The 12942-nt window shown below is 50.1% G+C and overlaps 1 protein-coding gene across 2 annotated transcripts in view; it reads right to left on the reverse strand.

Moving 5' to 3' along the window:
• SPTBN4 (spectrin beta, non-erythrocytic 4) overlaps positions 1-12942 on the reverse strand; it is a gene marked incomplete at both ends in the record, with an annotated part of 108720 nt that overhangs the window by 76065 nt on the left and 19713 nt on the right. For both annotated transcript variants that reach the window (XM_080704410.1, XM_080704409.1), the window contains 8 exons: positions 868-1018; positions 2784-3086; positions 4088-4246; positions 4505-4622; positions 4699-4886; positions 4959-5071; positions 9878-9993; positions 12188-12268. In XM_080704410.1, the coding sequence (XP_080560536.1) occupies positions 868-1018; positions 2784-3086; positions 4088-4246; positions 4505-4622; positions 4699-4886; positions 4959-5071; positions 9878-9993; positions 12188-12268 (1229 nt within the window). The remainder of the gene's footprint in view (positions 1-867; positions 1019-2783; positions 3087-4087; positions 4247-4504; positions 4623-4698; positions 4887-4958; positions 5072-9877; positions 9994-12187; positions 12269-12942) is intronic.

Here is a 12942-nt window from a genome sequence, read left to right on the forward strand (position 1 = left end):
AGCCAGCCTCAGCAACTTAGTGAGACCCTGTTTCCAAATAAAATAAAAATAGGATTGTAGATATAGCCTGGAAATAGAAGGCTCCTGGGTTCCATCCCTCATATCAAACACACACACACAAAGCATAATAGTGCACACTTGTAATCCCAGCATTTGGGAGGTGAGATGAGAGGATCGCAGTTCGCCACTAGCTCAGCTACTTAGTGAGACCCTGTTTCAAAATAACAAATAAAAAACAGGGCTGGGGCTGGGCGTGGTGGCGCACGCTTGTAATCCCCGTGCTTGGGAGGCTGAGACAGGAGGATCGCACAGATTCGAAGCCAGCCTCAGCTACTTAGTGAGGCTCTCAGCAACTTAGTGAGACCGTTTCCAAAAATATAAAATAGGTCTGGGAGTATAGCCCAGAGGCAGAAGGCCTCTAGATTCCACTCCCAGTACCACAAAAAAAAAAAAAAAGGGCCGGGGGTGTAGCTCGAAGGTAGAATGCCCCTGGGTTCCATCCCCAGTAATGAAGAGAGAGAGAGAGAGAGAGAGAGAGAGAGAGAGAGGGAGGGAGGGAGGGAGAGAGAGAGAGAGAGAGAGAGAGAGAGAGAGAGAGAGAGAGAGAGAGAGACAGGCAAAGACAGGCAGGCAGGCAGGCAGGCTAAGTTGCTGAAGCTAGCCTGGAACCTGTGATCCTCCTGTCTCAGCCTCCCAAGTACAGGCGTGTGCTACCCCTTGTTATCACTAAGGGACTGTGATCCTCATCTCTTTCAGATGCCTCCAAGATCAGGGAGCTCACTCCTTCCTTCCTTCCCTCCTTCCATTCTTGCCTCTATTAGCACTAGCCCAAGAGACCACCACCACCACCCCATCCCCTGGACTCACCCTGCAGCTGGGAGAAACGCAGGGCTGCAGCGTTGAGGGCCTCCACCCGCTCGCTCTGGGCTGCGATGTCCCCCTCCAGCAGTCCATGCTTCTGCAGCAGGTCCTCGGCCTCCACCAGGTGCTGCCCACACTCCTGGGACAGCAGCTGAGTCTGCTGGGAGGCGGGGGACAGCACTGAGCACACTTCTGGCATTGGGCACCCTTCCCTGCCCCCGAGCCAGCCCTCTACTCCACCATACCTCTTTTCAGAAATCTGATCTCCACCTTGTTCTCCCGGGGTCTGTTATCCTGTCTGTCTGTCTCCACATTTCTGGGCTCCATCTCTGTCACAATACCTCCCTCTCTCTGACTTCATCTCTGTCCCCTCTATCTCTCTGCTGCCCTTCTCTGTCTACATCTCTCTGCTCCTGTCTCTTTTTCTGTCTCTGTCTCTCCGGCTTCCATCTATCTCCTGCATCTCCCTCTGTGGCAGCAGAGATTTCCATGTCTGCTCCCTGGCTGTGCGATCTTTTTCTCTGATATGTCTGTCTGTCTGCCTCTCTTTCTCTCTCTCCTGTCTTTCTTTGACTTTATCTCTCTGTCTCGGCCCCCTGGCTCTCCCATGTACATATATTTTTTATTTCTGTCTCTGTCTCTTGTCTTTTTCTATCTCTCTCTCTCTCTCACTTTCTCATCTCCCTGGCTTCCTCTGTTTCCTTTGGTTCCTCCCTTTCCCCCTCTTCTTCCTCCTCTTTAGTACTGAGGGTTGAACCCAGGAGCATTTTACCCCAGGGATATGCCCCCAGACCTTTTCTTTTTCTTTGCAGTACTAGGGATGGAACCCAGGGGCACTCACCTCTGAGCTACACCCCAGCCCTATTTTTTATTCTTTATTTTGAAACAGGGTCTCACTGAGTTGCAAAGGGCCTCACTAAGTAGCTGAGGCTGTCTGTGAATCGCGATCCTCCTGTCTCAGCCTCCCAAATGCTGGGATTACAAGCATGCACCACCACACCCGACTCCCCTGAGACCTATTTATTTATTTATTTATTTATTATTTATTTATTTATTTTACAGTACTGAGGATTGAACCCAGGGGCATTCTACCTCTGGGCCACACCCCCAGCCCTATGTTTTTATTCTTTATTTTTAAAATGGGTCTCACTGAGTTGCAGAGGGCCTGACTAAGTAGCTGAGGCTGGCCATGAACCTGTGATCCTCCTGTTTCAGCCTCCCAAGTATTTGGATTACAAGCGTGCGCCACCACACCTGGCCTTTATTTTATTTATTTATTTATTTATTTATTTATTTATTTATTTATTTATTTATTTTGGTGGTACTGGGGTTCCTGGAAGCCCTTCTACCTCCGGGCTACACTCCCAGACCTATTTTTTACATTTTCATTTTGGAAACAGGGTCTCCTAAACCAGCATGTGCGGCTGGCTTCGAACCTGTGCGATCCTCCTGTCTCTGCCTCCCAAGCGCGGGGATTACAAGCGTGCGCCACCATGCCCGGCTATTTTATTTTATTTATTTATTTTGCGGTACTGAGGATGGAACCCAGGGGCATTCTACCACAGAACTACACCCAGCTCTATTTTTTATTCTTTATTTTTGAAACAGTGTCTCACTGAGTTGCAGTGTCTCACTGAGCTGAGGCCATCTGTGAACTGCGATCCTCCTGTCTCAGCCTCCCAAATGCTGGAATTTTAAACATGCACCACCATGCCCGGCCCCTTTATTTTTTGAAACAGTCTCCCTAAGGTGCTGAGGCTGTCCTCGAACCTGCAATCCTCCTACCTCAGCCTCCCAACTACTGGGTTATGGGCATGTGCCACCACACCTGGCTTCCATCTCTGTCAGTTCTTTCAGGACCTAGGTCCCTCCGGCCCTCCTGACACCCGCCCTCACCCCCAGCTCCTTCTTTGGCCCCCCACCTGCATTTCCTCCATCCAGTCCACCATGTAGACCATCTCCTGGAAGACTTTCTGCAGAGCGAGGTTCTGCTCAAGCCGGGTCCTCCGTGCGCCGACCAGCCCGGTAAGCAGGGCCCACTGGCGCAGGACACTGTCACGCTGGGCTGCCACTCGCCGGGCATCATAGTAGCCTTCCGCTGCCAAAGCCTGAGCCAGCTCCGCCACGCCCTGTACCCGCTCCTCATAGGCTGCAATGTCCGCCTCAATTGCTTCATGCTTCTTCATGGCCGCCTCCACTGCTGGCAGCTCATACCCAAAGTTATCCTGGGGCAGTGTAGGCCACAGACGCTCACCTGTGCTGCCTCAGCAGTCCACCTGTTACCTTGACCCTGAATGACCCTGGAAACTCCCCCACATCACCTAAGAAAGACCAGATCTATGCGACCCCAACCATCCCATCTTTCTCAGTTACCCTGGAGACCAGTCCCACCTTCCCCTGTTACCATGGAGATAAGCCCCACCCTCCCAGTCACCCAGGACACTAGTTCCATCCTCCCCTGTTACCCTGGAGACAAACCCAAATTTCCCCAGTTACCCTGGGGACCATTCCCACCCTCTGTTACCCTGGAGACAAATCCCACCCTCCCCAGTTATGAAGATCAGTTCCATTCTTCCCTGTTACCCTGGAGACAAGCCCTCCCCTCCCCTGTTACCCTGGAGATAAGCTCCACTCTGTCCAGTTACCCTGGAGACCAGTCCCACCCTTCCATGTTACCCTGGAGACAAGTCTCACCCTCCTCAGTTACCTTGGAGACCAGTCCCACCCTGCCCAGTTACCCTGGAGACCAGTACCATCCTCCCAGTTCCGTGGAGATCTGTCCCAACCTCTCTGTCACATTTCTAACCCTAAACTTGTTACCCAGGGAACAGGCTCCATACTTCCACTGTCCTGGGGACTGGCGACCAGGTATACCCTGTTCTGTTACTTAGGAAACCAACGATCCTTCTAAGTTAATCTGGACACCAGATACAACCTCTCTTCTCACTTAAGAGCTTAGTTAAGCACTCCCTGTGTTTCTAAAGAGACTAATCTTGCCCACTCTAATTACCCTGGAGATCAGCCTCACTCTCCTGTTACCCTGGAGACCAGGCCAGCTCCCCTCACCCACCATCACTTAGGACTCCCCTCCCACTCTTATTTGTCACCTAGGAGACTAATCCAACCCTTTCCTGTTGCTTAGGAGATCAAGTCTCCCTTTCTGGTTCCAGGGACATCAGCCCTGCCCTCCCTCCCTTTTCCCCAGAGCCAAGCCCTCCACCTGTACCTGGGAGACCAGGCGCTGGTTCTCATTCAGCCAGCTCTCCCTCATGGCCACCTTGTGGTCAAACCTCTGGGCCAGGAGCTCCAGCTTCTCCTGCCGGATGAGCTCAGCCCGCAAGGCAGCCTCCCGCTCATGTTCTGCCTTCTCCAGCTGGCCCCATGCCTGGGAGAGAAGGGAGGCAGCAGTGAGACCCCAGCAACCCCACCTCAGCCTAACTGACCTGGCTTTTCCATCCAAGGCCATTCACAACATATACAGCACCATTATGCAAACTAGAAAAAATGTTGCTTCCTCTTGCTACTGCAGAAAACCCAGCAGAATGAACATCCAATCCATGATGTCTACAAGGCCCCCTTGAGCAGCACACAACCTATACACCCCCAAAGGCAACCTGGCTTCCCCCCTCTAACCCGAGTTTACCTTGTCAATATCCCAGATGCCACAGCCCTCCCGAGGCACAAAGAGTCGACGGTTGCAGGCACGCAGCTTGCTCTGAATGCTGAAGAGCAGCACCTCCAAGTTCCCCTTCTCCTGAAACCTGGAGGAGCCGGAGCTCAGCAGCCCTGTCCCCAGGCCTCCAGCTGCCACCCTCCTCCTCCTCTGCAGGGTCTCACTTGACCGGCTTCTCCAGCGTGCAATAGGCCGTGAAAGCCTGAAGCTGCTGCTGCACCCCACTCAGAGAGTTGGCAAACTTCTGGTTGCTGATGAGGTCAACGGTGCGATGGATCCAGGCCAGCAGCTCAGCCGCCAGCTCCTCGTAGCGCTCGATGATCTTGCCCACCTCCAACACCTGGTCCAGGACCTGACTCGGCACAGGAGGGGGCGCTCAGCCTCACCCCACACACACCCCACTCCCCCATCCCCATCTCGGTACCTTCCCGATGCGCTTCCCCTCCACAGCCAGAGCCTTCATCTTGGAGAAATAGTGGTAGAAAGAGACCACGTAGGTGATGATGGACTTCTCATCAGGAGCTTCCATGTTCACATCTGGGGGGACAGGGGGGTGGGGGAGCTGTATGGTCTGGCAACACGACCTCTCTGCTTCTCGAGTGGTCTGTCTGTTTTATTTTTATCTTCCCAGTGAAGATCCACCTCATACGATTAAATGGTACCCCTACAGAAATTCATTATCATTTTTTTTGTGTGTGTGTGGTACTGGAGGCTGAACCCAGAAGCATTCTACTCTGAGCAACACTGCAGCCTGATTTTATTTTTTATTTCTTTGGTGGTTGGTACTAGGGATGGAACCCAGAGGTGTTTTACCTCTGGGTTACACCCTCAGACCTATTTTATTTTTTTTATTTGGAAACAGGATCTTGCTAAATTGCTGATAGCCTCACTAAGATGCTAAGGCTGGCTTCAAACCTGTGATTCTCCTGTCTCAGCCTCTCAAGTACTGGTATTACAGGTGTGTGCCACAACATCTGGCTCCAATTTTATTTCTTATTTTGAAACAAGGTCTAAGTTGCTGAGGTGGCTTCAAATCTGTGATCCTCCTGTCTCAGACTCTGAAGTACTAAGATTGCAGGCATATGTCACCTTGCCCAGCTCATAATCATTTCTCTCCCTCCCTCCCTCCCCTCTCTCTCTCTCGTACTGAGGATTGAACAAAAATGCATTCTATCTCTGAGCTACAATCCCAGCCCTATTTGTTTTTGTGTTTATATGTGGTACTGGGGATTGAACCCAGGGGCATTCTACCTCCTAGATACACCTCCAGACCTATTTTTAATGTTTTTTTTAAAATTTTTATTGGTGCATTGTGGTCATACATCTTAATGGGGTACAAGATGGTGGAGGCATACATGCACACATCACCCAATTAGCCCTTGCCCAATTTCTTCTCCCTCCCTCTTTCTCATTTTTTTTGAACCAGAGTCACTTTAAGTTAATGAGTCTCACTACTTGCTGAAGCTGTCCTTGAACCTGCAACCCTCCAGTCTCAGCCTCCCAAGTTCTGAGATTACAGGTCTATACCACCACACCCAGCTCATAATCGTTCCTGAGCACACCACTCTACTTTCCATCTCAGGGCCTTTGCTCATGCTATTCCCACTGCCTGGAACACCATTCCCTCTTCTGTGAGCCTAATTCTCACTCGGGACTCAACTCAGGTCTCCTTGAACGAGCCTCCTTGCTCATGCTGCCCAGAGCTGGTCTCCCCATGTGATTCTCTCTCATAATATGTTATTATATCCTTCTCAGAAGGCATCACAAGTTGTGATTAAATATCCAGTGATGTGATTAAGTCATTATCTAGAGCCTGAGCTCCATGTGGACAACAACCATGCCTGTCTTCATCCTCCCTCCCTCTCTTTCTCTCTCTCCCCACCCCCCGCAGTGGGGAGTAAATACAGGTGTGTTCTACCTATGAGGTACACCACCAACCCTTTTTTATTTATTTTTGTGGTACTGGGGATGAAACCCAGGGGCATTCTACCACCGAGCTACACCCCAGCCCTATTTTTTATTCTTTATTTTGAAGCAGGGTCTCACTGAGTGCAAAGGGCCTCACTAAGTAGCTGAGGCTGTCCATGAACCGCGATCCTCCTGTCTCAGCCTCCCGAAGGCTGGGATTACACACGTGTGCCACCTTTTTTATTTTTGAAAACATTCTGCCTAAGTTTCTTCCTTTCTCCCTTCTGTTTAGTTTTGTGGTACTGGGCACTGAACTCAGGGACATTCTACCTCTGAGCTATACCTTCAGACCTATTTTATTTTTTATTTTTGAAACAGGGCCTAAGTTGCGGCTGGCCACAAATCTGTGATCCTCTTATCTCAGCTGCCCAAGTACTGGGATTGCAGTTGTGTACCACCATACCTAGCTGTTTTCTTTTCTTTTTTTTCCCCCTTTTTAACCACAGGTTCCTGCCATGCCTACTACACAGGAGGAAGTCAATAAATATTCACTAATTGTATGATTGTGAATGAGGTTTGAAGTCAAAGACTTGGGCTTTGGAGGTATCATGTACCTGAATGTTAGCTTAACCACTTACTCCTTAAAAAACGGACCTAACAGCCAGGTATGGCAGTGCATGTTTATAATCCCAGTGCTTTGGAGGCTGAGACAGAAGGAGCACAGGTTTGAAGACAGCCTCAGCAAAAATGCAAGGAACTCAGCAATTTAATAAGGACCTGTTTAAAAGTTAAAAAATAAAATAAAATAGGACTGGGGGTGTGGCTCAGAGGTAGAAATTCCCTGGGTTCCCAGAATTTGGAATCCCAGTACTTGGAATCTCCAGTGCTCCCCCCCAAAAAAAGAAAATAGACTTAACTTTTCTGAACCTTAGTTTCCCCACTGTGTGTTCGTGTGTGTGCGCACACGCGTGTGTGTATGTGTTACTAGGGATTGAGTGCAGGCACAACGTATCTTTTTTTTTAAACAGGTTCTCCCTAGGTTGTTGAGAAGTTCACTACTTGCTGAGGCTGGTCTCAAACCAGCAATCCTCCTATCTCAGCCTCTCAAGTTTCAGGATTACAGGTGTGCACCTACAAGCCTGGCTTCCCCACTCTTATAGTAAGAATAATCATGGTTCCTGCCTCCCAGGAATACTGTACTTATGAGAAAGAACAGAAAGGGCTGGGTGTGGTGGCGCGTGCTTGTAATCCCAGCATCAGCAGTCAGAGACCGGAACTCCGGACAGCCTTAGTTACTTAACGAGGCCCCTTCATAACCCAGTGGAATGGAACCCTGTTTCAAAAAATAAAAAGACAGCAGGGCATGGTGGCACACACTTATAATCCTAGCACTTGAGAGGCTGAGACAGGAGGATCTCCCAGGTTCAAAGCCAGCCTCAGCTACTTAGTGAGGCTCTCAGCAATTAGTGAAACCCTGTTTCCAAATAAAGTATAAAATAGATCTGGGAGTATAGCCTGGAGCAAAGCCCCTGGGTTCCATCCCCAGTACCACCAAAAATAAAAAAATAAATAAAATAAAAAAGACTAAAAAGAGGGCAATAGGGCTGGGGATATAGGTTGGAGGCGCGATGCCCCTGGGTTCCATCCCCAGTACTGCAAACAAAATAAAATAAATACATAAATAAATAAAAAAAGAAAGAACTGAAAGGCTCAGAGGAAGCACTGGCCAAATTCTGATATTATTTAAATTCTGATATTATTTAAATTGACTCAGGGAATGCACAGCACTCTTCTTTTGTTGTTGCAGTGATAAAGTAACTGGAGGCTGAACCCAGGAGCCTTTTGCCTCTGAGCTACACCCCAGCCCTTTTTATTTTTATTTGATGTTGAAACAGGGTTTTCCTAAATTGCTAAGAGTCTCATTAAACTGCTGAGTCTGGCTTTGAACCTGCAGTCCTCCTGTCTCAGCCTCCCAAGTACTGGGATTCCAGGCGTGTACCCCCATGCCCAGCCACACATTATTCTTGACCCTTACTCTTTACCATCTCCTGAGACTGACACCCATTAGCACCTGATCTGTGCCAAGACTGAGCAGAGTCCAGTGATCAGAGGCAGGGTAGCAGATCGACTGAGATCATGAATTCTGGGGTCATCGAGTCCGGTTTACAGCTGAGCAAGTGACCTCACTCTTCTGAGCCTTCATTGCCATCTCTTTAAAACAAGAGTGATCAATTTCCCCCCACATGGTCTGTGTGATTGAAGGGGGACAGGAAGCAGTCTTGATGACATTGATAGCCTTTTGCTCTGCATAGCAGATGCTCAGAAAAAGGAGGAGTCGTAGCCGGGCGTGTTGATGCACACTTGTAATCCCAGCATTTGGGAGGCTGAGATAGGAGGATCCCAGTTTGCGGACAGCCTCAGCTACTTAGTGAGGCCCTTTGCAACTCAATGAGACCCTGTTTCAAAATGAAGAATAAAAAACAGGATTGAGGTGTAGCTCGAAGGTAGAATGCCCCCTGAGTTCCATCCCCAGTACTACAAGAAAGAAAGAAAGAAAGAAAGAAAGAAAGAAAGAAAGAAAGAAAGAAAGGAAGGAAGGAAGGAAGGAAGGAAGGAAGGAAGGAAGGAGAGGGGAATAAGGTTAGAGTCATTATTTTAGAGATGTAAGGCTGGTCTTGGGGTGACCATGGACTGGACTGAGGGGTGAGACTGAGGTCAAGATGGGGCTAGGAATACACCGAAAATGGGAAGAAGCTGGGAGTGAGAACAGATTTGTAGGTGGGGACAGAAATGAGGTTAGATATATAATCAGAAATGGAACTAGAATCAGAGCTGAAGACGTGGCAGGAATGGAGCTGGGCATGATGGTACACACCTGAAATCCCAGTATTTGGGAGGCTGAGACAGGAGGGATGACAAGTTCAAGGCAGCCTCAGCAACTTAATAAGACCCTCAGCAACTTAGCAAGACTCGGCCTCAAAATAAAAAACTAAAAGTGCTGGGGCATGTAACTCAGTGGTAAAGCACCCCTGGGCTCAATTCCTAGTACTCTTAAGAAAAAGAAGGTGTGTTTGGGATGGAGGTTGGCACTTGGCATTAGGGATGAGGATGGGGTGACGATGGTCTTGGTTTGGGGTTGAGGTTAGGCCTTTGGAGAATTGGTTGGGGATAAGGCTGGAGAGGAAATGTGTGATGAGGAGAAACAATAGGATGGCAACAGGGGTGGAGATGGGATCTGGGTTAAACCCAGAGAGGGGAAGAGACATGGGGATGGGGAGGGAAGGAATGGAGATGAGGAAAGGGAGGGTGGGGAAGAGGTGGATTCAGAACAACCTTGAGATCTGGGGTGATGCTGGGGCAATGGAACTGAGTTTCATGGCAGTGGGGTAGGGAGCCCCCGAGGAGGAAGCGTGGGTGGGGCCGCGCAGGGCTCACCTTCAGGGTCCAGCAGCCGTGCCAGCCCCAGGTGCTGCTCAGCTGTGCGGAAGGCTCTCTGCAGGTTGTAGTTGGCGTTGGACTTGGTGAGTTTGCTGAAGTCCACGAGGTCAGGCCTGGGTGGGGGCGCAGAGCAGGCAGGCAGCAGGCCGGCTCCATGCCACTGGGCATCCTTGTCTGAGCCCCACCCAGGGCGAGGGGCAGAAACAGGTGCCACCCAGCCGAGGGGAAGCTGAGTATGTTGGTGCAGGGCCATACAACACGCATCTGTGTGTGGGTGGTCCCGTGAACATGTGCACTGGTGCGTTTGTGTGCACAGATGGGGTGGAGGGGTCAGCCCATGTGTGCTTGGAAAAGATGAGCTCACGTGACATCTGCCTGAGTTAGTTTCTGAGATGATCCAACCTCACGTGTATAATGGGAGGGCATGTGTACCCATGACGCTCATGTCTCTACTCTAGTGCATTTATTTGTGTGTGTGTGTGTGTGTGTGTGTGTGTGTGTGTGTGTGTGTGTGTTTTGCTAGGAATGAATCCAGGGACATTCTACCTCCCAGCTACACTCCCAGCTTAATTTTTTATTCTTTATTTTGAAACAGGGTTTCACTAAGTTGCAGAGGGCCTCACTAAGTAGCTGAGGCTGACTGTGAACCGTATCCTCCTGTCTCAGTCTCCCAAATGCTGGGATTACAAATGTGAGATACCAGCCCTGCTTATTTATTTATTTATTTATTTATTTATTTATTTATTTATTTATTGTGTGTGTGTGCGTGCGCGCGCGGTGCTGGGCATTGAACCCAGCGGCATTCTACCTCTGGGTTCAATATTCTACCCAATCATATTGTATTTTTATTTTATTTATTTGTTTGTTTGTTTATTTATTTATTTTGCGGGTCTGGAGATGGAACCCAGGGGCATTTGACCTCTGAGTATACCCCTTACCCTATTTTTTATTCTTTATTTTGAAACCCGGTATCCCTGAGTTGCAGAGGGCCTCACTAAGTAGCTGAGGCTGTCCGCAAACAGCGATCCTCAGGTCTCAGCCTCCCGAATTCTGGGATTACAAGCCTGCGCCACCATGCCTGGCTGTATTTTTATTTTGAAACAGGGTCTCACTAAGTTGATGGGAGTCTCACTACTTGCTGAGGCTGTCCTTAAACCTATGATCCTCCTGCTTCAGTCTCCCAAGTATTGGGATTACAGGTATGCACCAGCATGTCCAGCACTCCGGTGTATTATTAGACAATACTGTGTAGTGGTTAGAAGTGTGAGGCCTGGAGCCAGCCCATTGGATTCGAGGCCCCATCTGGCCACATCCTGCCGGTGGGTGTCTCTCTGGGGAGCACCTGTGCCCTCGTTTCATTTGTGAAATGGAGATGATAATAATGTTCTGAGGGTTACTGGATATTAAACGAGGTGGTGGAGAGCCCAGAACAGTGCCCAGTACACAGGATATTCTTGGTAAATGTCGCCTCTTGTTAGCATGGCCGCTGCTGCAGTGAGTTTCGGTGTGGGATGGGATGGGGGCCTGGGCCTCCTACATGTTCATGAGTATGTGTATGCATATGTGTGAGAGATGTGGTTGTGAATACCCGCAGCAGGAAAAGTTGGGTGCTGGCTCCTGCCACTCCTGAGCAAGTCCCTCCTGGACTCTGGGACTCAATTTCCCCAATCTGTTGTGCAGACACTCATGATGTGGGTATAATTTTTCTGGGTGCCTGACTCTACAAGTTTGGTGCCAGGCCCTGAAGTATGAATACAGGAGTGAGCAGGGAACCAGGGAGGGAGACTCTGGGGTTCCCCCTAAAAAAGGATTTTTTTCTTTCTGGCACTGGGGATTGAACCCAGGAGCATTCCATTTCTAAGCTATACTCCCAGCCATTTTAATTTTTTTTATTTTGAAAGAGGGTCTTGCTATGTTGCTGAGGCTGGCCTTAATCCTGTGAGCCTCCCATCTCAGCCTCCCAAGTACTGGGAAGGACTTTCTGGTGGGGGAGGCACCAGGACACACTCGAGTGGACAGTCCTCGCAGGCATGAGCTCCATCCCCAGGACGTCTAAGCAGCAGGTGCAGGCTGTCTGCCTGCAGGCACCATCTGTGTCAGTACACACGCGTCCACACACAAGCAGGGCATGTGGCTGAGACAGGAGTCTGTGCGGGTGTCTGCCTGCGTGAAAAGATGAAGAGCAAGGGTGTAGAGAGAAGTGCACGTGTCTGCTCATGTAGAGGGACGGGTCCTCTGTGTGTGAGCCCTGCGTGTACACACGTTCCAGGTGTGCAGCTGCGGGGACGTGGGGTAGGGCCAATGTACCTGTGCCGGTGAATGAGGGCATTGAAGGCCAATCCGTCCCTCCAGCTGGTGGTGAAATTCTGGATGTTGACCTCAGGGTAGCTGGCAGGGGGAAGGGGCAGAGGAGAGATGGAGAGTCAGGAGGGAAGAGAGGGAGGGACAGAAGACACAAAGACAGATGGACACAGATGAATGCTCACAGACAGACAGGGAGGGCAGGTAAGATAGACAGATGGGGAGAGCCAGGGAGATGAGCAAAGACAGGAGAGGAGAGAAAAACAGGCAAAGGGAAGAACAGAAGGAAAGAGAGAGGGAGGCAGAGGTGTGGAAAGAAAAGAGGGAGAAAGGAGAGAGGGAGGGAGGGGTGGGGTAGGGGATGGACAGGAACAAGATAAAACAGAGAAACACATGGAGATGTCACGCGAAGCCCACCTCCCTCTATGCCATCCCGCCCTGCAGGGCCGAGAGCTGGGGGCCCCAAGGGACATGCCCACATGGCCCACCCTCCCAGGCCGCCAAGAGCCTGACAGGAGCCCTTCTAGATGGAGGTGGGGGCAGGACATGCACGTGGGGGCCCATTCAGGTGCCTGTGGAATCTCAGGAGACGCAGTGGGGCAGAGAGGAGGGAGCAGTCAGAGACAAGACCACCACTTCCAGCATTGCTCTCTAAGGAGTCTGGGAGGTGTGTGTGTGTGTGTGTGTGTGTGTGTGTGTGTGTGTGTGTGTGGTGTTAGTTACTGGAGTTGAACCCAAAGGTATTCTACCTCTAAGCTACA

The sequence above is a fragment of the Muscardinus avellanarius genome (genome assembly GCF_963383645.1).
Source record: "Muscardinus avellanarius genome assembly, chromosome: 10".
NCBI lineage: Eukaryota > Metazoa > Chordata > Mammalia > Rodentia > Gliridae > Muscardinus > Muscardinus avellanarius.